The 25,176-nt window shown below is 50.0% G+C and overlaps 1 protein-coding gene across 1 annotated transcript in view; it reads left to right on the top strand.

Annotated features, from left to right (window-relative positions):
* Nucleotides 1–925: 925 nt before the first annotated feature.
* Pkp1 (plakophilin 1) overlaps nt 926–25,176 on the top strand; it is a 42,676-nt gene continuing 18,425 nt past the window's right edge. Inside the window, exons 1-2 of the mRNA XM_005348424.2 lie at nt 926–1,218; nt 10,964–11,070. Coding sequence (XP_005348481.1) covers nt 1,017–1,218; nt 10,964–11,070 — 309 coding nt within the window. The 5' untranslated portion in view covers nt 926–1,016. The remainder of the gene's footprint in view (nt 1,219–10,963; nt 11,071–25,176) is intronic.

Raw genomic sequence — 25,176 nt, 5'->3', positions numbered from 1 at the left:
TCACTGCCATGGGCTCCCTCCATAGCCTCGGAGGAGGATGCCATGTGCTTGAAACATCCCTATGAACATTCTAAGGTTGCTCATACACAGAGGAGAACACACAGAGATACATAGTGTGGGGTTTTAGAAATGAATGAAACAGCTTCCAGTTTTTCAGTCAGGGTCTGAATGGGTTTCGAATTAGAGTTCATCTTAACTTCCGTTGCGTGCCTATTGGATGTCGGCATTGTTGTAGGGGTAGTATACAATACTCCAGAGAAGACCCACTGTTGACATGATTTCTACCGTGGGTATAGCCACAAGTGTCAGAAGTGCTACTTTGCAGGGTTGTCTTACTTTGCCCCTGCCTCGACTTCACTCCCTTCAAGCTGAAGGCTTCAGTAGAGTGGAATGGGTTGCCCTTGTAAAACTGAGCCATCTCTTGGGAGAGAAACTTCTACTATCAACTTGGGAGCCCCCACAGCACAGGGCTGGTCTCTGCCATAGCCTCAGTGCTTGAGGGGCACCTCGCTTTAGGGGGCAGCGAGACGGGGAGTTGAGCAAGAAAAGCTTCCTTTTCCTCGACAGAGGTCCTCCTCGGCCCTGAGCTGAGCACACACTTTCTCCAGGAGCCAGTATGAGCAGGACCTAGGGGCGTTTCCCCTGGACCGTAGAGGAGGGACAGAGGAAGGACCAGGTTGGGAACTTTGCACACCGGGCACTCCCCCCCGCCCCAAACACACCCCAGCGCCCTCCCGGCAGAGGCAGTGCCCTGCACTTCGCGTCTGAGCGGCAGCCGGCGGCGGAGTGGGTGGTGCAGGGCAGGGGTGGTATATCCTGTCTGACGGAGGGCGGGTCCCGCCAGTGCCTGCGGAGGGACGAGCTGGGGCGGAGGCGCCAGGAGCAGCAGCCGGGAGCCTTCACGCGGACCAGTGCTCTATGGCCATAGGGAGCCGCTGAGAAGAGAACACGCGCCCGCACCCCGCTGCACTGCACCCCGCGCCTCTAGGCTCGCCCGGCTCTCGCCCACCGCCGCCATGAACCACTCGCCACTCAAGACCGCGCTGGCGTACGAATGCTTCCAGGACCAGGACAACTCCACCCTGGCTTTGCCCTCCGATCAAAAGATGAAGACCGGCACGTCGGGCAGGCAGCGTGTGCAGGAGCAGGTGATGATGACTGTCAAACGACAGAAGTCCAAGTCTTCGCAGTCGTCCACCCTGAGCCACTCCAACCGAGGTAAAGGCGCGCGGCGCCCACGGGATGTGCGTCCGTCCCTACGCGCTCCTATCTGCCGGTGGGGACTGAGCGTCAGTCTTCCCAGAAGGGGTCTGCAAGGAATGACCACAGCCCAGCTCTCAGGTCATTGCCACAGGGTGGACTCTCCCACCTCCTGCTAGCCTGCTGCTGGAGCTCGAACGCACCGTGGGTCAGGCTGGGTAGCTCACTGGGGGACACGGTTGGGAGTGAGTCCACCCTGTGGGTCAGGAGAGCACGCTGCGGGTCAAGATGGATAGCTCACGTAGGGGAGCATTGCTGGGAGTACTTTTCGAGAGAGACTTGAATCCAGAGGGCTCTCTTTTCCCAATCCTGCTCTGGGGGTACCAAACCCGTATTATCTTGAAATGTTTGTCCCTAAGTCCCAGACCTAGCGTGCTCACGCTACGTTTCCCAGGCTTTGCAATCACCGGAACCTTTAGCCGCCAGCTTCCACCCAGGCGCAGAGGGACAATATTCCTGGTGGAGGTGGTGTGTGCAGTGGGAAAAAAAGTGACTGAGTTACTGTGATGGAGTTTGGATTTAGGAGAGGCACTATGGGATGAGGAAAGTCAGGGCCACCTCCTCCCACAACTAGTCCCCGGGGCTCCCTGCCACTTTACTTGGACTCTGGAACCAAACTGGAAAGATGCAAATCTATTAGAAGTTTATCATAGGGCCAGTGTTCCTATGGCAAGGAAGGGGGTCCAGGTACCTGCCCCCTTTCTCTAATAGCTAATACAGAGCCCCCTTCTCCTGACCCAGCTTAAGTAGCAAACAGTGTGAAACCGGAAGTGAATACGAGCTGGGGTAGGGGAGCGGAACATTCACAGTCCCAGCTGAGCAGACTTCACCAGTTTGGGCTTCCAGTTCTGTCCTCATCCCAGGGTCTGTGAGTGACAAGGTCTTAGATTAGGAGAGTCCAGGAGAAGGACTGAAGATGGAGAGTGTACCTGACAAGCTGTTAATGTGGACATTTTAGAGTAAAATTTTCATACAAAGACTTCTCAGTGAGAAATATGCCAACCTTTGGTTATCAAACATAATCAGCAAAACTATGTGTTTCTTTATTTTTATTATTTAGCCAAATTGAGTAAAATGCTAGTAAGAGGGCGCAGTGTGAACCAGTCCAAGTCAAGTAGAGCATGCTTAGCAGAGACCTAGGTGACAGTGAGGGGCAGGGGCGAGCGACAAAGTAGATGGACTTGCCAGTTCTTCAGTTTGCCCACAGGCCCAAACTCTCTGCCCCGGGCATGTGTTCTTTCCCTCTGTTCCCTGGCGAACTCTTTGTAGCACAGAGGGAGAGAAAATGGCTGTCAGCTGACTGCCACCTCCCACACCAAAAGGCTTCGCTGTTCTGGGTGCCCTTTGCCCTTGTCTGGGCTCCAGGCTCCTGCCCTACAGATGCGCACTCCCTGGCCTCTCTCCCCTTTTATTTAGTGCCTTTGTCATTGCTTACTAGCTTCATTTGAAAGCAGGTTTGGAGTGACAAAGGGCTTCATCCAGCCACAGCCCAGGGCACAGCTTAAGGCCACCCACTCTCCCCTGGCACATGCTTAACCTTGCTCCTTTCCACCCAGCTCCACCAGCCTCAACTCCTGGCCCATAGGGCCAGGAACATGTCAAACTGGATGCGTGGCCCATCGTCCCTTCTCCCTATCAGGATGAACCCTGTCGTCTCAGAATGCTGCTTCTAGCTTGGTTTTTGTGGGTAACCATCAGATGGTGTCTCTACCAAAGGTCCCCCAAGGGGATCCAGCCAGGCGCAGGCTTAGAGCTGACTCTGATGCCTCCTAATGCATACTTGTCCGGTAGCCTGCCTGAGACTGGCCCTGTAGGTGTGTCTCCTCTAACCTCAGCCTCTGGGGAGGTTCCCAAAGGGGGCCAGTTTTCCCAGCTGGAATAGGCGGTTGGGGCACTTGAACCTGGTGTGTCTGGTTTGTCTGGCTTTGTTTTCATCAGATTTCTCCGTCCTCTTCAGCCGAAACGCCCAAGCATTCTGTATTTGCTTCGTGGGCCACTCTGCTCTCTCTTTCTCCTGGTGATTTCCATGCCAGGAGCCTGCTTTCCATCCTGGCAGAGACCAGTTGGCAGCTGTGGAAGTCCTCTGCCCCTGGACACTTGACTTCTCAGTCTTCTTCTGGAACAAAGCCATGGTTTCAATGGGTCTTGAGCTCCTGGTCTCATATCCAGGGAGATTCTGGTTAGAACCCAGCTCTAAAGAAGGCTGCCCCAGCCCAAAGGGTTACTTGGCAGAATAGCCACTTGTTCCTTGTGCCCCTGGTGAACAATCACGGACATTTACCCACAGTCCTGGTCAGACCCTTGTCCACCAGGTCCACTGTTGTCACCTTGTTTTTTTAAGGATGGGGGATTGAGCTGTTATGGGCTGGAGAAAGAATCTGGCACTATTTAAAGCCACATCTCTACCTGTTCCCTCTTGATTCATGGTAGATGAGGTTCTTCAGCTTGCTCATGAAGTCCTCAGGAGGGCTGGAGATTATGCAGAGGGAGGTAGCTACCAGTTGGAACTGGCCTTGAAATTGCTTTCCTATGTTCTCAGGGTATCTCTTCTTGTGTTTTCTTCCCAACTGTGTGGGAAATAAGCAAATTGTGGTGGGATGGGGGAGGGTCGGGATGTCAAACCTGCTCAGCAAGAGGTCTTTGCTAGGGGTTATTGATGGCCCTAAGGGTGGGGGAAGCCCCCTGGTTGTTGACGGTGATCTTTGCTATGAGGGTGAAGGACTGTCAACCAGTTATGCCTTCCAGACTTATACAACTCATCTGGAATCTCTTCGTACAGCTTACCCCACATCTCATTTGATTCAAGAGCAACACCAGACATACAGGGCACACACAAAGTTCCATAAAAGAGCCCCACCTCTACTGCTTCTCCCAAAGAATCCCTCACAGCCAGCATTTGAACTACTTAGATGTCTGTGATTCTAAATTCCCAACCCGGGCCAGAAGTTCTCCCTTCTCGGAAGTGGTATTTCCCACTGAAACACAGAGTCTTTATTCCCTGTGCTCAGAAATTGGAGTTTGACTGGACTCGTGGGGGTGCCTGCTCCGCTTACAAGCTTCCCGCCAGCTCCTCTGAGCTATGAAAGGGCAGCCTTGGGCGGCCCTGCCTTTGGTGACTTGCGTGTTTGTATTTGTCTGTATCTCAGCACGATCCCCTGCCCGAGGAAAACTCTGCTCATTCCTCTCTTGAAAGTTATCCTTCCCTGGCCACGGACTACAGGCTAACATCACGGTGGAGTTGTTTTCTCGGGCGCTAAGTGGAGCTGAGAGATGTGTAAAGGGCATTTGTGTTTAAGCTTGTTCCGGAGGCAAAACATGCTAATTAAACTTCAAATGAACTAATTCTGTTTCTTTACCATTCTTGGCTTGAAGTCGTGGTTTTAGCCAGTATTTCTGTTGACCTGTTACAACACATGCAAAAATGTGGCCTATCTCAGGGTGTTTTGTAGCAAACACTGCTTGTTTCCCTGGATCCCATCATTGGCAGAGTTTGTAAAAATATCTTGAAGGGTAGACTGAGGAAGCAGTGACCACACTGCCAGGTAACCTGCTTGGTGGGCTGCCCTCCCCGATTTTAAATACTAATGTGTCATTTAATCTGGTTTTAAAAAGCTAAAAAGTGCTTCTGTGAAGGGATATGACTTCCAGAAGGTGTATGGTGCTTGACCATAATAACATGGAAGGATGTCAGATATCCTTATTGATATTCTTTGTAGGTTTGTGTTATATACATGTACATACATTCTTTACACAGATATACATGTTGTAGATGTACAGTTACTCTATACACATGGACACAATTACATATGTACACATGCTCTGATATACATGAATATACACACATATGTTCACTTATATGCACATGTGACACATGCTCATACACAAAACAATATACATGTGCATATGCATACAAACACCACACTCATGAGTATATACTTGCTTGCATACACTTAGTGCATGCATGTATGTATACGCGCAGATATTTTACATTACTAATATATTTCCACACATGAATACACACTTTTACCATATACATCTATCCACAGAGACACACACAATCCATCCTGTGCATGCACATGCACTGATACACACATAGCACATAGCCTAGGCATGTACACTCACCACACCTTGCAGCTTGAACTGTGGCAGGAATCCAGCTTGGCTATTACTGTTCTCTACTATGCTGTCTTGGGCAAGTCACTGCCTTTCTCTGGGTCTCTGCAGCTGTTAGGAATTGGGTAAGATCATATCAAAAGTGCTTTGTGCCCTTTGGAGCTGGATTTACGGTTCCCTCCCTCTGGAAAGGCTTTGCCCAAACTCTCTGCAGATGTCCTGCTCTTTAGGCCTCCTAGTTGTTCTGTCTCCCTGCATCCCAGCTAGCACACAAATGTAAAGTTCTCATCCGCTAATCTCAAACTTGGCTGCTGGCTGGAATGACCTGGGAATTTTTACAAAAACAGTACCTAGGTTTTGTCAGTATGGAGGGTGACACAGGAAGTGGAACTCTAAATCCTCAGCTGATTCTGCTGTGTAGCAAAGTTCGGAGCTGTGATCCCAGTCCCCACCCTTCACTCCTGTCAAACCAGCACGAGGATTGTAGTACTGGACATGCTCCCCTAATGGAGTGGCTGCTAGCGATGGACTCTACTCCTGACCACAGATGGGGTCCTTTCTGGCCCTTGCCTACTCTCACCCACCATCCTGCCTATGCCCGGTCTGTTTCCACAGAAAGCTCACATGCTCCACCCATGTGTGGGTTCGCTAGTGGCCACACAGATACCATCGGAAAGAGCAGGCTCTGTCAAAGCTGGCCTTAACCATTGCTAGGCAGAGCCTGCAGAAACTCTATGAGGCTGAGGAGAGGGTTCCTAGAGAACGCAGCGTAATGTACTTTGGCCTTTCTCTTGGGTGCGTAGCCTAGGAAAAGACCAAGAACCACAGCAGAGTGCTTGATGAGGTTTCATTGAGTTGTTTGTCCTTTTTGGGATCCTGGGAGCTCCAAAGAAGGAGAAGAAGCAGTTGCCAGTGTCTCCTGTGGCCAGGAAGATGCTTAGGAAGCAGGCTAGCCCAAGTCCTACTGGGACACTTGACCATCCATTCTCACAGTTCATTCCTCCCTGGCTCTTGAATGTCTTGTGAGAAGGTAGTGTCACGCATTTGCAGACATATTATTGTCTCATTTAAATGTCTCTGTGGCTCTAGCTGTGGGTACCATGGATAAAGAGAGCTCTGGGGGGGGGAGACGACTTTTTAAAGCTGAAAGACTGTAGGCTTCTTTTTTGAGATCTGTCTATTGAGGAATAGGTGAACTTGATTCAGGTATAGAAGAAGCAAGAAGACACATCAGCCTAGAGATATAGACTTCCAGAGAAACTTCCCTCTGACAAGTCCAGTTTATCAAAGAAGAGCTATTGAGGAGAAAGGAAATAGAGGAGTTTCAGATGTCCTCTGCCCCCGAGGACTGTCTGTTGTTCAGGCGAACTGTGTCCCAAGGTCCTTTTTGATGTAGAAGCTAGACCTGGGGTTGGAGGTTACATGAATCTAGTTTAAGTACAAAGTCCCTTGCTTAGGGAGCTCCCAGTTTTCTGGGAAAATGGTATACAGAGGTGCATGGATGCACACACACACACACACACACACACACACACACACACACACTTGTACAGGCTCCACACTCCAGGAAACATACCAGCCAGAACAGATAGAGCAAGCACAGCCATTGGACCCAGGGCTAATGGGATTGGGATGAAGGTTTGGGATGAAGAGGTGGGTGAGATCTGTAGCTGTGTTTCGTACAGGATATTGAGTGCAGAGAGGGAGGTGGCTCAAGAAGAGAAAGAATACCTCAAGTGCAGGGTATGTGACCTGTTTGAAAGCTTGCAAGTGGAGAAGAATGAGCTGCCCCTCCTATGTGAACCTGCCTTCCAAAGATTGCACACGTGACACAGGGCACAGAAGGGAAGATGATCACGGGACAACTGTCCTCAGTACAGAAGACTGACATGGCTTCATCTAAAATTCTACGGTGACACGGACTGAGACAAGCAACTCACACTGCTTGTAGAACAGAAAAATTCCTCTATGTTCTAAGGTGTTGGGGTTCTGTGTACAGGCAGATGTGTCCCCATGGTGCCCATGTTGAGAGGGCTGCCAGCTTCACTGAGAAAGTCACCATCATTTTTGCTCATGGCAAATGCACCTTTGTAGAGAACAGTGGGAAGGCGGACGCCTGTCAGGAAGGAAAATATGATTCTGAGGGATGAACCGATGTTCAGCCTTTCCCTTCACTCCCAGGGCAGAGAATCCTTCTCAAGGAGGTGGGCTTGAACAACTGTAATTTCATGCAACCCCCTCTCTTAGTCCAATTAGCTCTACCCTCCGAGAACCTTTGGGATAGAGGAGGCCCTGACTTGTAGAATTCTAAGACTCTAATTCCATTTGGCATTCAATGGAGGTGTTGAGTCCCTAGAGAGCAGAGTACCTTTCCCATCGGACTGGACAGGAGAGAAACATGCTACCAAAATGTCCTGCTCAGGCCAACTAGGCCAAGCCACAACAAGAGCAGTGCCTAGTGCAGAATCCCTGGGAAAGAGGAGCTTTTTATAGTGCCCGGAGTGCCCAGTAGTAAGAGTTGAGGCATGAACTAGAAATATAGCAGATGCAAGTATAGCTAGCCCAGAAAGGCTTCAAGTATAGCTAGCCCAGAAAGGCTTCAAGTATGGCTAGCCCAGAAAGGCTTCAAGTATGGCTAGCCCAGAAAGGCTTCAAGTATGGCTAGCCCAGAAAGGCTTCAAGTACATCTAGCCCAGAAAGGCTTCCTAGGAATGAGTCTGGGAGAAGTAGAGAGACCAGGTGTGGAGAGCAAGCTATCATGGTCACACTGTGGACGACTTCCATGTTCTCGCTGTTGAACTTGATTTACCATCCAGACACCCCGGGGTCAGGAGAGAGGAAGTGGTTTCTGTGTGCCAGCAGCAGTGTCACAGAGAACGCTCACCTCTACTGCTGACTGCTGCCAGGTGTGATCCCAAATGTGTCACATCTCTGGATTCCTCTCCCACCTTCGCAGTCCCTGCAGCAGAGCATATACCTTCTGCCAGAAAAGCTGTGCTGGCTGGCATCATGGCTGCCCCACTCTCCCGGGGAGCCAAGCAGCCCCCTAATTGAAGGTAGGTTTGGAGGACACCTTTAGAAGTTGCCTGGAAGGAACCAACTGAGTGGGAATTACAGCACAGACTAGCTCTGGGAATTATAGAGCCTCGCATCTTCCGCTTCCTTCTGTCCACGTGTCCACGTGTCCATGTCTGCCTCCATGGCACAGTTCCTACTTCGCCTGGAGAACGTAGAAGAGGGCAGCCAGGCTGGTGAAGGGCGTGAGAAGCGGAGATGCTTATATGACCTGTGGGCGTCAGGTCATGCTGGTAGATTCCCTCCCGCGGGGGTGGGGGCCTGAGTGGGAGCCTCCAGGAGATGGTTCTTAAAGTAGGAGGCCTCCCTGGGGCTTTGTTGAAGTATCTGTCACCACCCCAGAGTTTCCATCTGGAAGTAGCTGGCTGACCCATACCTGCCCTTTGGGGAGAAATGCCTGCTCAAGAGGTGAGAGCCAAGCAGACACTGGCCTGCCAAACTTTAGAAGAGATGATGGACATGGGCTGGATCAAGGCGGGTGAGACCTGGATGTCAGGTCCTTGGAGTTCTGATGGTATTTATGCCTGGCTGTGGCCCTTTCTCTGGTAACCGAGTCAACAGGAGTCTCCTTGTTCCCTATGGAAACACAGTCTATCCAGAAGAGCAGCTGCAGTTTGGACAGGATCGGGAGCCAACTTGCTGTAGCCGCAGAGGGCTGGGGGTCAGTTGGAGGCTCTGTGGATCAGGCAGCATCTGAGGACTTCATTTTTAGGAAAAGGCCTGGACCTGGGCCCTATGGGGTAGAATTCTGGGGTTCTGTGGATGGAAAAGCCCCTGAGATGACCCTGAGGCAGGAGGCAGAGGAGGCAAGTGAGTCTTACTTGCTTGCCCATCTTCCCTGGAAGCTGAACTTTATCTTAGAGAAGGTTTTCGGGATGCCACAATAGCCACAGAGCTCTGGGAGTGTATGGACCATTTAGGACACAGAGAAACTGCTTCTTACAGAAAAAGAAGCTGAGACCCAGGGAAAACCTGAGGGCCAAGCCAGTACCAATTTCAACAGTTAGGCTGCTGGAGCAAAATGTGATTGTCACAGTCAATATCCCTAAGTCCCGTTCACCCTCCAAGATGAGGAAGGGGAATCAAGGAAATGTCCTTTGTTATGGGTCTGGCACTGGACAGAGGAGATGGCCCTAAGCAGGATGCTGGCCTGATTCTGAAGTACCTATCTTGTTCTTGGTCCCAGGGCAGACAATTTGGTTCCCAGAAAGTGACCTAGAGCTGTGTGGGTGTGGCCAAAGTCTAAGGGCTAATGGATTCAAGGGACAGCAAGGTCCAGGCCCCTACCCCCCTAGACAGGATTTCTGATGGGGGATTCCAAGTATCACTTCAGAGATTGGGGTACACATCCTGCACATCCCTGTCAGAAGGTTCTGCCTGCTCATCCAGAGGACATATTAGGTGAGAGTAAGCAAGCTTTACTATGGATATACAGGCCAGAGAACCATGGCTGAGCTTTTATAGACTTCTCAATGTAAGCCAAGGAAATGTGGACACTAGGCAGCACATGACTTGAAGAACAAGGACAGAATATATATAGCAGAGACTAGAGAGATTGTCTTGATTGGGGGTTCCTGAAGGAGATGAGGCCTTGAGTCTTGCTTTGAAAGATGGGTTGAACGTGGTAGCTGTAGCCCAGAAGAGAAGACAGATTCAGCATAGAGAATGACATGTTGCAGTGAGCCATGTTTCATGACATTAGGCTCTTAAACAGGCATACTTGCTTGAAGTTGGGGTTGCGTTGTAGGCCTGCCCACTCCCTGCCATTCTGTGAAAGAAAGAAGGAAGATCTGTCCCTGCCACGAACCTCAAATCCAGCCTGCTTTTTGTAATTCAAAGCCACTTTGCCGCTAATAACCCTAATGACACTCTGTCCTCCCTCAGAGCCTGTCATTTGTGGATCTCCAAGCACTGTGAAAACATTAATTAATCCTCACTGGGCCTTTGAGGTTGATCTTTGCTCCCCCTTTACCAGTGGGAGGACCTCAGAGAAGGAAGGGGCAGGTTACCCGATCACCTGTGGGGGCTGAGCTCAGGGTGGAACTCACAGTCCTGACAGGAGCAGACTGAAAGAGTGTGCACTACTGTGTGCACTACTGTGTGGCTCTGACCTTGAGGCTCTGGACCTGAGATGTCGAGACCCTGCCTTCCTCCCCCGAATGGGAAGCTCATCTTTGTGGAGCACGGACTGGGACTGGTGATTCCCTGTGCTGGAACTGCCATTCTGCAAGGCTCTCCAGGCCCGATCCTGAACTGTAGGTCTCAATATCTTCCAAGGGATCTAAGAACTGTCTTTGTGGCAGTTTGGTGGCTTATTGCTGGGCCCTGGCTATGGAGGATATGGAGAGAGAAGGGCTTGGCCAGTAGATGACTAGCCATTCTTCACCCTCCCCCAGGAACTCACACTGCTTCTGTCCATGGAGGTGGTGACCCTGGATGTGGGTGATAGCGCGGGAGCAGGGAGGGGTGAAGATGATGGTCATCCTTGCCCTAACCTCCCTACTCTGCCCTCCAGGTTCCATGTATGATGGGCTGGCCGACAACTACAACAACTATGGGACCACAAGCAGAAGCAGCTACTTCTCCAAGTTCCAGGCAGGGAATGGCTCATGGGGATATCCGGTAAGGAACTGCTTCCACTTGGAAAGATCTAGAATATCTGCTAGCACGGTCTGGGGTTCCTGGTGCACAAAGCTTTCACCGGTTGCTCAGAAAGAGAAACGCAGACTTCAGTCAGTACATGAGGGCTGCAGGTCTGACCACGGCTATTAGGTTAGCCATTGCCTCACAGGGAACTCTGTGCAGTCTCCTTTGATGCTGACTGGGGATTTCTGGGTATCTCAAGTGAAAAGTCTGAATCCTGGAGGTTCCTTGTACACAGAGGTTTTCTTTTAGGGAAATCATGAAGTATTTTCCCTCTTCATGTGTACTGATGGTCAAAGAAGGATCCAGAAGGTCCCCTGAGACCAGGAGATCATGTCCATTGCAGCAACTTCTGACAAGGCTGCCTTGGCTTGCAATCGAGCTTTGCTTGATTTTACTAGTCAGAGATGTTTGGGTTGAAACTCAGGCCCTGACACTCACTGAGCATGTATCTTTGGGTTTCCACTTCCGGGTCCCAAGTTCATCACAAACAAAGTGGATATAACAAAGTCCTCTTGGGTTATTGTCAAGATTAAATGAACTAATATACATAAAAAGCAGATTACAATTTGTAAGGTTTAAAAAAAATTAATGTGGGTGGAGATAATTCTAGATCCTTTAATCCGGTTCTGGCCGTCTTCCTCAACACCCTCCACAAACCTGCCTGTTTGCTGAGCAGAGACCTGCAGGGCCGAGCTCTGTATATAGCACCATGGCAGGTGCTGGGGTAAACCAGACGAAGCAGTACTTACTTGCCCTGTTCCTAAACCAGGGACACTGGTAGCCAAGGCGTCCCAGAGTCCTCAAATTCCATGAGCTCTGTGTTTTACTTTTGCTAGTTTCACCTCTAACTTGCATTGCTCTCGGAAAGTCTTATGTGCGGTTCAGGGATAAAAAGTGTGCCTCCACGCAAAGCCTTGGTTATGTCCTCCGGGGGGTTCCAGGATCAGCAGCATCTTGTTTTGAACAGATGATCACAGGTGTTGCTCCAAGTTGCTGAAGATCCTGGGGTCCTGTGCAAAGAAAGGGGGATTGGGGATGTAACGTTCGTTCATTGTGGCTTTATTTCCTTTCTTCGTCGGTTTTGCTGCGGTTGACTGTGGAGGATGTACCTTCCATGAATGTTGTAAGCTGGAGACTAAAGAACAACTCAGTCTGCTACAAATTCTCATCCTTCTTAGGGGGGCAGGGGTTATATCCATTGTCGCTCTCAGTACAGCACAAATTTAGTTGATCCAGCCAGATAAGCTTACAGAACACTCATAGATGTGAAATGGCTTTAACACAAAAGATGATGTCCACATAGATTCAGAAAACGCCTTAGTAATGCAGAGTAAATGGATTGGCTAAAACCCCCAAAAGGCTATCAACTGGACTTACTGATCCAAGTCGATGATGCTAACATTATACATGTTCGTGATCACGCTAACAATATACGTGTTCCGTGTTCCCAGGCCAGAGCGTAGAGGTTTCTGAGCTGTTTCTACTCTCTTCTGTGACTCTGGATAAAACTTGTAACCATTCTGGGCAACAGTTTTCTCCTCCCTAAAATGAGACTGATGGTACCAGTTTTTCTACTTCATTCACATGTTGATATCATGCTACATTAGCTATGTTATCAAACCGAGAGTGTAACCATGGAAACGAGGGAGGGGGTGTTTCTAAAATACCTCATGTGGCTTGTGCCTTTCTAACATCTTCTTCTAGATAATTAATCCTTGGTTACCTCTCTTGCCTTTTAATGCTCACAAACAGCCCCACAGCTCCTTGTGCCCGCTTTCTGACAACCACTGAAAATCCCTTTCCTACCCCGCGCCCTAAGGCCCATCCCTCTTCACTCCTTTTGCTGGCAATGCTGCAGACATGACTCATGACAGGGTAGCTGCTGAGGCTTGTCCTGTCTCCTCTCAGTTCAGGAGAGGCTATGGGAACAGGGAAGAGCTGCGCACACACGAGGATTTGGCAGAGGGAGGGAGGGCAGAGCAGAAAGGAAGTAGAATAATTGATATTGGAGTCAGACATATAATCAGTTGAGCACTGAGGAAAACGAAATGGGGTCCGGATTGAGAGAGGAGAGTGGGAGAAATGGTAACAACGATCTGCAGTGTGAGGTAGCCCCATCCCTGTGGGATTTTCCCAAGGTCAGTACAACAAGCGTGAAATGTGTTTCCCACCCTTGGTGAAACCAATATGGCAGCCCAGGGCAGGGACTACAGGAGGAGGGTGTGGCTCGTCTGCATGAGCCTCATCAGCATTTTCCCAGGAGTTTCTATGAGCTGGTTAAGGACCGTTTCCTACAGATGCGTCCTATTCATTCACTCAGTCAGCCAGCTGGCATGGGGCAAAGGCTGGGCACGGCATCACGTGAAGCACAATGTGGATGAAACGGCGAAGATTCCCTTCGCCCTAAGTGAACTTCCAGTCAAGCAGGGAGAAGCGAAGATCAACAGAAATAGAATACAGATAATCTCTGGACTTCTGTTTCTGTCCTGGAGAACCGCACCAACACCCTGCTCAAATGTTTCGGGAGCCTTAACCGTTTTTAAAAGGCGCTACTTTGAGTGTGTTTTAGAAGCCCTATGGCTTCTTTCTGAAGATGGCTGGTGTTATAGTAGAAGCAGCAATGCCCACTTCGAGCACTTCATTTCTCAGAGTTGGTTCCAGTCCCAAATATCACACCATTCTCAAGTTCCAAGACTTTCCCACTAGTGAGTAAACATTTTCTTAAAGTATAGAGGGATTCCACAGGCAATTCTAAAAGAAAACTTTTACTGATATTTTAAATTGGTGGTGTTACTTTATACTCTGTATCACCAGCAGCCTTCTAATTTAAAAGATCTTTTGTATTTCATCTATGACCAAGTGTATCGCACATTCTAGAAAACTGAATATAAAGAGTCCAAGAACAAAGCTTAAGATGGAGGGATTCTGACATTTAAAGAAACATCCAGGGGCTTAAAGAAAAGACTGGTCCAAAGGAAACCATTTGCCTAAGCATTCCTCTTCTGACTGTGGGTCACTCTAACCTCCCTCTTCAGAGACAAGAATTTTCTGGAAGACAACACTAGAGCCCCAGAGTCCCCCAGGCCTCCAGAAGAGGGAGGGATCTGTGCCATGAGGCAGTGTTCCCACCCCTGACACCTCAGGTGGGCTGTTGCTGTCCCAGGTCTCTGAGTCAGAGCAGTGGGCTTTGCACTTGACAGTTGAGGAAACTCAAGCCCAGAGTGGATGAATTACTCACTGAAGGTGACACAGATGTTTACTAGGATGGTGGCCTAGATCCCAGGCCTGCTAGCCTGGGAGCTTTGCTTCCCTTCCTCTAGGTGCTTATACTCTTTGTGGCAATCACTGTATCAGTTTCCACAAACCTCTGCATTTAAGGGACTCACAAGAGATCCCCAAATCCGAATCATTCAGTGCCTCTTCCCCTGTCTTCTAGCCAAGCCCTCTCTCCTTGAGGGAGTCTAATGCCAAGAGGAGAAGGAAGGGAATAGGCATATTTTCTCTGCCCAGACTCAAACTCTGGTTACTTGGCAAAACTTATTAAAGGGGAGTGGTTAATAGTAAGCTTGTGGGGTAAAATACAGCAAACAGTTTGGGACATAATTGTAATAAAAAAAATTCAAATCTGAGATTCAAACACAGCTGTGTCCTGTGTCCTCAGGTCTGGTGCCCTAGGTTGTTCCTGCATTGAAATAAGTCTCCATTAAGAGCTCCTCCACTGGGCTCTGATCCCAAGCAGAGTGACGTCAGGCTGCAGCTGTTATGAGTTGGGAAAAGGAAGCCTTTGACCCCTCTCACTTGTCGGTACAGTGAGTGACTTGAATACCTCCCTGTGGGTCAGGCTGACCAGGGTGAAGAGAATAGAGAACCGAGGCTATTTGGAGAGCATAGATACTCTGTTTTAAATCTGTGCAGTCACTATCCTATGGGTCTGTGCTGGGTGCAGCTAGAGTTTTTCTTGTTCTGGTGGAAGCTTTACCTCAGCCCCTGACATCTATAGACCCAAAGAGGTTGGGGTGTTCTGATGGAAGCTTCACGCCAGTCCCTAGCATTCATAGATTCAAAGAATCTGGAATGTTTCGTGGGAGCTCCATCCTAAGTCCCCTCCCCTATCTCTTTCCAAACCCTGAAGCATCTCAGAAAGCCTGCCAAATGATGATCCCTTCCCCCAGAGATGCTCACTCCCACAGGGTACTTAAACTACCTCCTAGTTTTCTGGTCTTCCTTTCCCATCTCCTCTCTGAGGGGCTGGAAATCCATCCAGGAGCATTGTATCTGTTAAACCTGTGGTTTTCCTAATTCATTTTAATTTAGTCTAATTTGGATTACTGTGTCAGCGGAGAGGCTTATCAGAGTGCAGAAACTTTTCATTTCTATGTTTAAAGCAAGAAACACATCATGAGTATTGCGTTGTTTTGAGAGTTTATCGGGTAACATGTCCTTTGGATCTGCATCGATCTTGCTCATCCTCCCCAGGATCTGATCTATAGGGTTGAGAAGTCATGTAGGTAACACCAGTCAGGGGTTCTGAAAGCAGGGTGAACCATGCTGGCTGCCATATCCAATCACAGACATGCTCAGTTAAATCCAGCTTGGCAGTCCTGAGGTGAGACTCTCCAGGAACATAAGGAGAGAGATCCCTGTCTCTGCTCTGGATCTTTCTCCTCGCTGCTTCATGTTTGTTCCCTTCATGACAGAGTCTTGTGGACTATGAGAGTTTCCCCTGCAAGAGAACCAAGTCTGTTCATTCTGGGGCCAAAGCAACCGGTGGGAGCCTCTGGTACAGATGGGAGGACAGTAGCTGCATTAGACTTTTGCAGGAAGTAGCAAATCCAAGCACAGTGTTCTCTGGGTCGGTGGTTCCCCTTCTGTCAGAGTTACACTGTGGATTATGCAAAGGACTGGGTTGTGGACCACACAGTGCAGAGAGGTTGCCAGGGAAGCATGGCTGGGCCCTTTGTCCTGAGAGCAGTAAAAAGAGGCTTCCCATACTAATCCACAGTTAACGGAGGCTGTGCCCCAAGATAGCATGATGGAGGGGAACAAGCTGCAGGCTTGGCTCAGGAACTTCAGCCCACATTCTGGCTCTCCACTTGGTTATTTGTGTAACTTCAGACACGTTCTTAATCTGCCTGAGCCTCCGTCTCTGAATGAGGGAAATCTCTTTCCCAGAGCAGTAAGGGCTATGTATACAACACTTCCAATACAGCAGTTGGAGGCCTGGATTCTACTCTCAATGGGACAGCCACAAGGTGAGGGACCTGAAGAGGCATTTGTTTTCCAACTCAGAATGAAAATCTTTGATTAGCTCTTTGCCAACGGCTAACATAGGGCTCCATGGAGCTTGAGAGCTCACTGGTGCCTCTGAACCTCAGGGCTGAAGCCACACCTGGGTGGGTGGCCCTCTGGTTGGATTCCTTGCAGATCCTCTAGCCCAGAGATTCTGCTTCAACCCTCCAGGTGAGGGAAGGCTTTGTACTTCCTTCCTGGTCTCATGTGAGCTTCTCTTCCCACCAGGAAAACGGAAGTTACTTAACTCTTGCAACAGCTAGGAGGCATGAGTAAGTACACTAACTTAGAGCTCTGACCCCTCATCTCCTCTTCCCAGCCCTGAGTGCCACTCTCCAGGTGTGCAAGCTGGGTTCCTCTGGCAGTGCCTGTTGGCCTCTGTCTCTTCTTGCAAAGCCCAGGTGAGTCTACAGAGTAGACTCTGGCTCTGGCTCCCAAGCAGGCATGGCTCCTGCTCTAGGAAGGAGCGATTGATGTGTTTGCCAACTCAGTGTCCCTGCTGCCAGCCCGTGACTCACTCCCACCCAGCTTTGGGAGATAGGAGGGTCCCACCAAGGCCCCAGGCTATCACCCAACAAGAAGAGACAATGATCCTACTTGCCAAGGGACAGAATGTGCCACAGAGAGAAAGAGGAGGGAAACGAGAGAGTTGACCGGTGGCTCAGGAGGGGACCCTTCCCGATAGATGTGGCATGTCTCTGCCAACTAATCACTGCTTTGGGGATGCTCCTGGCTCTTCCACTGTGGAACTTCACCCATGACAAACGTCCACATCTATGGAGTCCCTGCACGGACACTCCTTGACAAGCCATAGTCCGTCAGAGTGGTTTTGCTTATACCTGAGAAGTTTCTAGGTTGGGCAGCTTCCTTTTTATGTGTCTCCCTCCATAGCTGACTTAGCTTTCCTGAGTAGTTTGTATACTTGCCAGCTGATAACCTCTCAAGGGGAAGAGAAGTGGAGGGTGCTCGCTATGCAGGCCCGTGGTACCACAGAGGGAGGAGGACATGATTGTGGTATATAAATGTGAATAGCATCCCTGAGTATGAGCTTCAGATGGGGGACCAGCGAGGCCTGTAGGAGATGCTAAATGTTGAATTGTGTGAACAGAGAGGAGAAGGCGGAGAACACAGCAAGGCCCCGAGGGTAGGATTGGGGAGTGAGAGTACCGCTCTGGCCATCCCAAAAGAATGGACCACACCATGCAGTAGCTTGCAAGCTGCCAGTTCTGGAGAGGTCTTACAAGCAACCTGGCTTCCTGCAGCCAATCACTGAGGGCCAGAACTCACCTGCCCCCTTCCCCATCCTCTCTCTGATCCCTATGAGAGACTGAGGGATAGGTGGAGAAGGAAGACCCAGTATAGAGCTAGCCCAGGGCGTGGCCAGCAGCAAATCCCCAGAAAAGAATGTTACTGTCTCCTGGGACAGCAAAGCCAATTTCAACTTGATGGGTCAGCTATGGTTTCCATCCAGTTAATGCAGAGCTCAGAGTTGGTGGCCAAACGGGAAGAACCAGGGTTTAGACGGATTCATTAGGGCTCAATTCCTTCCTTCCTGATAGGGATTAGGGGACCCATGATAAAGCTCCCTTTTTTTATTTTAAAGAAGGAAGCTACCAGAAGAGGTAGCCACTCATCCTCATCACCCTCCTCACATCTTCTAAATATAGCCTCCAAAACTTTGGAGAGCAGCTGTGAAGAATCAGGAATAATTGTAAATATCTTTAGTTTTCCCCAGAAGCGATTAAGAGAGTTTGATTTGAGGCCCTTTGGGGAGGGGGGAGGGAGGCTGACAAAAAGCCATCTACTTAACCAACAAGTCTTTAAAGTCCTCACACTGTGGTTAAAAGCAAAGACCAGATGAAACAACTGCCTAAGAAGGGACATAATTAAAAGCTAAATTCCACAGCGCATGCTGACTTCAACCTCCCTAGGCCTCAGTTTCCTGGTCTGTAAAGGGAAACTGCGAGGAAGGAGGCAGGTGACGGCCAGCCAAGCCTTCTCTGCTGAAGTCATAGGGTTTGGGGATGTGGTCCTGAGGTTCTGGATTCTAACAAGCAGGAACGTGTAAGGCCAGCTCACCCCTCCACATCCTCCATCAACTCAGATAATGTGATAATCCCTGGGATTAGGGCTGTGTTTTGAATTTACGCAGACCGTTCGTGTTTTCACTCCCTGACTCGATTCCTTGGGTGTCTGTGAGATGAGTGGGCAGCCAAGTACCTTTGCTCTGATTTGATTTGCCGGGGGACTAAGTGGCAGAAAAGGGCAGGGGCTTGCTCTTTCCTGCATAGGTAGGGTTGGCAGAATTGAGTCTGGAGCCCAGTGGCCATGAAGGAGTGTGAAGGATGAGGAGAGACAGGAGCTAGGAGGGCAGGAGAGGATGGGTGGTGTCTCTCCCCTGCCAGCCAGCTCTAAGCCAGAAAGTGGAGACAAGAAGAAGGGCCATGGGAGTGAAGTGGTTGAGGGATCTTCTGGTGCCTCTCTTGGTGAGAATTTTCCTTTTGTCACTGAGCCCAGAGAGACTTCCCAGGTGGGTGGAAGAGCTATCCCCACCCTTTGCTAGGGTGAGGCTCAGCTTTCTCCCCCAGGGCCCTGGCAAGTCTCTGCGAGGCCTGCCTGCCTACCTGCCCCAAGAGCGCAAACTCAGCTGAAAAACTAAATCAAATCTGGTTGTGGAGGGGCAGGGTGGGGAGGGGATGAGAAGAGACAAAGGTGGGGAAAGAAGCAGCTTGGGGGCCCGCCCCTCCACCCCCACCCTATGTACCGGGGAGTGGCCTTGAAGGGGAGGAAGACAGGGCTGAGCCAGGTTGGCCAGGAGGCCATGACTTCAGCAAGGGCTGAAATGGTCGGCTGAAAACCAAAATGCCTACTGGAGCCGTCTGTGATTGGAGAAACTGAGGCTGGGGAAAGGAGGCTGATTGCACAGACCTGTACACCTAGGCAGCAGGGAAAGGGGACTGAGTCCGGGTCTCCCTATCTGGTGCTCAGAGTTCTTGGCCCCTGGCAGCCTTAAGCTTCGCTTGGCTACTGTGGCATTCCTGAAACCCAGGTCGTGAGCACTTGAGTATCACAGTTTTACAAAACCATCACACCAACTAGAACTTATGGGTGAAGGGAGAACTTTTCCATTTCAGTGTATTTTCTTTGAAGAGAAGTCACGTATCCCTAAGCCAGATGACACAAACAGCATTCTTTGCTATTCGAGGAAGGCTAGCCATGACCCTGATAGCCCGTAAAGAACACTTTAACACTTGGGAGGTGCTTCTGCTCCGCTGGGAACTTTGAGCTCTTTTGCGCCGAAAGAGACGCTGTGAGTAACGAAGAAGCATAGGAACCCATGCTTAGGCTTGTGGTCATCAGGCTGGAAATGCAAAAGTGTCTGTGTGCTTCAGTGACGGTTACTGCCTGTGTCCTTGGGGTCCCTAAGATCACCTCACAGTCACCAATGGTGCATGGCAAAAATATGCCAGGAAGGATTCAGAGTCATAAGATAACCATGTGGGGTGGCTTTCCAACACTGACTCCCACCCAGGTCGTGTCGTGTAGAGCTCTGCTGGCCACGGAGAAAAGCACCTTGTGAAGCCCCTGCCCCTTAAGGCCACCAGCCCCAGGCCTAGCTGAATACTTTTTGTGAATGGAGTATGTACAGAGGAAGTCTCTAACTCCAGTGTCAGACAAGGGCCAGGCTCTGTGGAATAGAACCCCCCATCTTGGAGCTCAGGAACAACCCCCAACTTCTTCCACCTTCGCCTAAAATTCTAACCACCTCTCTGGAGGTCCCACACTGCTGGGGACAGAGTGGGGGTACTCAGGAAGCTGCCAAGGACCCATACTTCCACCCAAATCCAAAGAAGCCCAGCAACAGTTGGCTAACTTCAAAGGACTCCAGGGTCCAACCTTAGCACAGACCCCTGTGTCCACCACACAACTTGACCCACCGTTGCTCCTCGAGAAGGTGTGGCTCAAGGGAGCCAGTTCCTCCTCCCCATCATTGCACTCATGTTCCCGCATGGAACACAGCAACCACGGCAGCCACAAGGTCTCCACTGTCCTGCTGTCCTTTGGGCCAGAGGGTCTTTTCAGCCCTGGCTTTGGGGTCACTTGTGTGACACCAATGAGCAGCTAAGTTCTTTATTTCTTTCCCTTTCTTCCTCTTCCCCACAGTGCTGAAGGTCGAACCCAAGGCCTTGAACACGATGGGCAATCCTTCTGCAACTGAATTTGCCCTTCCCCCAAGCTTTACTATCTTCTTAAATATATTCAAGAATCTTTCATAACCCATAAAAAGAAAAGAGGCAAGTGGCTCCTAGGTCTAAGCTCTCTAAGAATCAGGTTAGCCCATGGGTAAACACCAGAGCCACCTAGGATAGAAACACTTTGCTTTTGTTGTTGTTTGGTTTTGTCTTATTGACACAGGTCCTGACTATGAAGCCTGGAGTGGTCTGGAATTCATGGTTCTCCTGGTCATGGAATTCATGGCTCTATTGGTCAGCATCTGGAGTGCTAGGATTACAGGCATATACCACCATACCCAGTTCTCTTTGTCACTCAGATTTTGTTCCCATCACCAGACTCCAGTAGCTGATGGCTGGTCACTTGGGTACAAACACTGAGAGGGGACCAAAGGTCTGGTTCACCGTCTGCCATCTCTAGCAGAATGGCCTCAGATGAGATCAAGAAACTTTCAAAGATTTTCCTTACATAAGACTACCTCTGGAAAAAAACAATGTGTGCTTCCCAAGTGAGCAGGTGGGGTGTGTACAGGATGGGTGTATGCTTGTGCACATGTGGATGCGAGTAAATATATGTGCACACGCATGTGCATGCTTGTATGTACATTATGCACATATACATGTTCGTCTTCCAAAGAGGTGCTTTTCTACCCAAACATCGGGGTAGGGGGTGGATAAGGGGTGGTCACATGTCTTCATATGAAGTTCTTGATCATCTAATCAGCAGCAATGGATTTGGGTCTTTGGGGAGCTCGTTAGGACCAGGGAAGCAGGTTCCCTGGGATCCGTATCTTCCACAAAGTCTTTGACTCTCTTCTAACACTGAAATAACACTCAGCACTTGTGGTTCCCAAGGATTCTGGGGCTACTCGGTCTCCCCTCTGACATTCCAGAACAGGGTGGGGACACTGGCTATGAGAGATCTTCTTGACTTAAAAGTATTCTTCAGGGAAACCAGTTCACACTTCCGTGCCCCCCTTCCTCCTCCCTCCCTCCCTGGATTGACCCATCGCTGGGTCAGCTGAGTTCCAAATTTAGAATCCATGACATTGCATTCTATACCTGACATTCTATACAGAATAACTGAGGCTCCAACTTCTCTGAGTTTGGAGGAGAGAGTCAAGCGTGAGGGCTCTGCTGCCACCTGCACAGGAGAGGGCCACGTCGAGCCCCTGCTCGGATTTCCCTTTTGGAAGGAAACATGGGGAATGGAGAGATGGCTTTGCAACTCAGAGCACTGGCTCCTCTTCCAGAGCCCTGAAGTTTGACTTCCAACCCTCACGTCACACAGCTCATAACTCTCTGTAACTCTAGTTCCAGAGGACTGGGCACCTGTCCTCAGCAGGTACCTGCACTAACCCGCACCTACCCACACGCAGACACACACTCCTATACCCAGTTAATGATCATTGTCTTTTCATCTTTAGAAAGAAATATGTGTATGAAACCTATGTCCTGTGCCCCTGTTCATTCTGGCGGGGGCAGGAACTAAAACAGCCCTAAGTCTGTAAAACAGGAGGCAGGAGAGGAGCCAGGTGAGTGATAAAGCCGGGCATAGGGCACAGGGACAGCTGGCACTGTTACTGGAGTGGTGGGCAGTTCTGAGAGCAGCTGGCATAGAGTGCCAGCTCACTTTGACGCCTCCCACTGGATATGAGGAGCCCCTGCAGGCTTCTCACCCACAAGGAAGACTTGGAGCCTGCAGCCAAAGAGGCCAGGTAACAGGGGCGTTAGGCACCGGGTGTTCCCGGAAAGATGGTCACCTCCTGAAAGCCTCCTGGAGTACTGGATGGGGTTCTGTAGCACCCTCACACTTGGGCTTCAGTCATCTTGATACTCTAGGAGATCTGCTTTCAGTCATCTGAAAGTTATTATTATTATTATTTGGTTTGTCGAGACAGGGTTTCTCTGTGGCTTTGGAGCCTGTCCTGGAACTTGCTTTGTAGCCCAGGCTGGCCTCGAACTCACAGATATCTGTCTGCTTCTGCCTCCCAAGTGCTGGAATTAAAGGTGTGCATGCACCACCACCACCCAGTTGCAAATGTTTCTTCATACTGACTGATTGGTAAGGGCTCACAGCTTTTATTTTTTAAAGGTCATGAGAGGCGCTATTCCTGACCAGCTTTCTTGTAAAGTCTACATATGCTTCTGAGATGGGCACCAAAGCTTTGGTTTTTTACTTTTTCAAGTTTTTTTTAGGTGACAACACACGTGCCGTGCTCATCCTTATAATCCTAATACTCAGGAGGCTGAGGCAGGGTAATTATGACTGGGCTATGTGTAAGACTCTATTTCAAACACATACACACATACACACACAAACACACACATACACACACAAATACAAAAACACACACATACACAAACACACATACATATACAAACATACACACACACACACACAAAAACAATTAATAAAACTTATCTGAGTCCTGGAATGGGACTGTATCGGAGTTTGCTCTTCTCCTCTTCTCACTAAATAAGAACTGGTTGTCAACCAGACACTACCCTTTAGTTCACAGGCATCTCTCAAGCTTCTGGGGTGTCCCTGGGAAGACACTGTGGGTTTCAGGGTGTTGGTAATGGAATTGTGGGTGTGTCTCTCCTCCCTGCCTTTGAGGACTCCACAATGAGACACTCCTACCCCAGCCTCCTTCATGGCCCAGTGGCACCACTCTCTGCCTGGACGGACATCAGGGATTCTGACCAGTGGGGTGTTCTCACAACTGTGTGCCAGGAAATAAGAAACCCAGCCCAGGGTGGGACTTGTGCTTCTCTAGAGGAAGGTGTGCCCAGAGGAGTCAGGGACCGGCACTCTCCCTGATGAAGCTGCATCTTTGGTGACTCAGGCCTCAGTGGCTTCTTCCCTGACTCACACAGCTAAGTAAGCAGCACCCTGTGTCTTTAGGAGAACTCTCCATGCCTCGGGTCCTATGTGCCCCTCTTGGGTGCCTTCTGGTAGAGGGCCCTAGTCCGCCAGCACCAGGCAAGAAGGGCAAGTCACCTGTAAACCAGATGTACTTTGCTACTCTCGAGTGAACAAAACCCTAAAAAGATGCAAGAGGGCCGTTGTCATTATTGTGTGAGGGCCCTCAGTGGGCACAGATAGGTAGGCAGTAGTACTTGTTAGATAAACTACCTCGGAGGCTGTTCTTGTGGGGAGACGGGGAGCGCTGCCAAGGCCCAAAAGCTCTTTCCAGGTCCAAAAGGGATGAGGACTCTGTGAAGTTGTATGTGTGCTGGCTTTCATGAGAAGGGTGTGGGGAAGTTGCCTTGCTGAACATGGCCCTGTTGGACACTCCACTGGGTGTGTGACTCTCCAGGCAGAGAAGGGTGTGACCTGTGGCAGAGCCAGTTTGGCCAGCCCCACCTTGTTGGCAGAGCGTGGTTTCAAAATGGGCTAATAGCTGGGGACGTGGACACTCTTTTCATCTTGGCCTGCCTAGCGCATACACTGCTTCCAAGGAGGCAGGCAGTTTCAGTCTGCTTATCCAGCTCTGAGGCAGAACTTTCTGGGCTCAGCCAGGTATCAGCTATGTCCCAGGGCAGGGTAAAGGAAGTCCTGGACCCCAGGTGGTGAGCTCAGGCTGTGCTTCTGGGATAGGCTGTCTTGCATTGCTCAGAACCCTTCTACCTTCCACCAGCTCACTTTGTCTGTGGTAGACCCCAGGCAAGGAGGCCATGGAGAACCCAGTAGTGCTCATCAGCAACCAGAGTGTCCGTTCCCAGAAGAAATTCTCCAGAGCAGAAGTAACTTTCTTTTCCACAAGTGCTTGCTGGGAACCCAGCCCCCTACTAGGCAGAGCTCTTTGGCTTGAAAAGCTTGGCATAACAACCCTACTGTAGTAACAAGAGAACAGACAAGGCCTGAGGAAACTAGGTATGCAGCTGAAGGATTCCAGCTGTGAGCATCCAGGGCCAAGAAGGGGCAGAGCAGCCCTCGTGGAGATGACCGGTTGGAGCAGAAGCTTGGGAAAAATATGGGATTCGAAAGTAGGTGGGCAGAAAGCAGGGGAAGCAGGGGCTAGTGTGTATCTGTTGTTGTGGGACCATGTGAGAGCGCGTGCTAGGGAAGGAAGAGGCCGCTGGGTAGGTGGGCCAGAGGCAAGTTCATGTGCTTACCTGGTAAACAGCAGAGACACAGTGAGTTCTCCAGCAAGGCCGGGGCTAGGGGAAGCTTTGTCTGAGGAAGGAGGAAGTGACGGGGTGAAAAGGTGAGGATCAGAGTGGTAGTTCTCAACCCGTGTGCCACAACCCCTTTGAAGGTTGCGTGTCAGATCAGATACTTATATTACAATTCATAAGTTAGGGGGTGCCTAGGACTATACCAAGGACATACAGGGCCATGGTCTAAGAGATGGCAATGCCAAAGAAGGAGGCAGACAGCATGCTTAGGTGGGCATCACCTCCTCCAGAATGGTTGCTTACTGTCCCCCCAATAACGCTGACACATAGGGGTTCCTCGGGCCTTCGGAGCCTAAGAAAAGCATTGGTTTACTTTGATCCAGCCCACTCTAGAATTCACGTTCCTTGCCTACATAGTGAAGAGTGGGCTCCTGAG

Source organism: Microtus ochrogaster, chromosome 6, assembly GCF_000317375.1.
Source record: "Microtus ochrogaster isolate Prairie Vole_2 chromosome 6, MicOch1.0, whole genome shotgun sequence".
In the NCBI taxonomy this organism is placed as follows: Eukaryota; Metazoa; Chordata; class Mammalia; order Rodentia; family Cricetidae; genus Microtus; species Microtus ochrogaster.
Note: the sequence above shows the minus strand (reverse complement) of the source record. Positions and strands in the feature narration are given on the sequence as shown.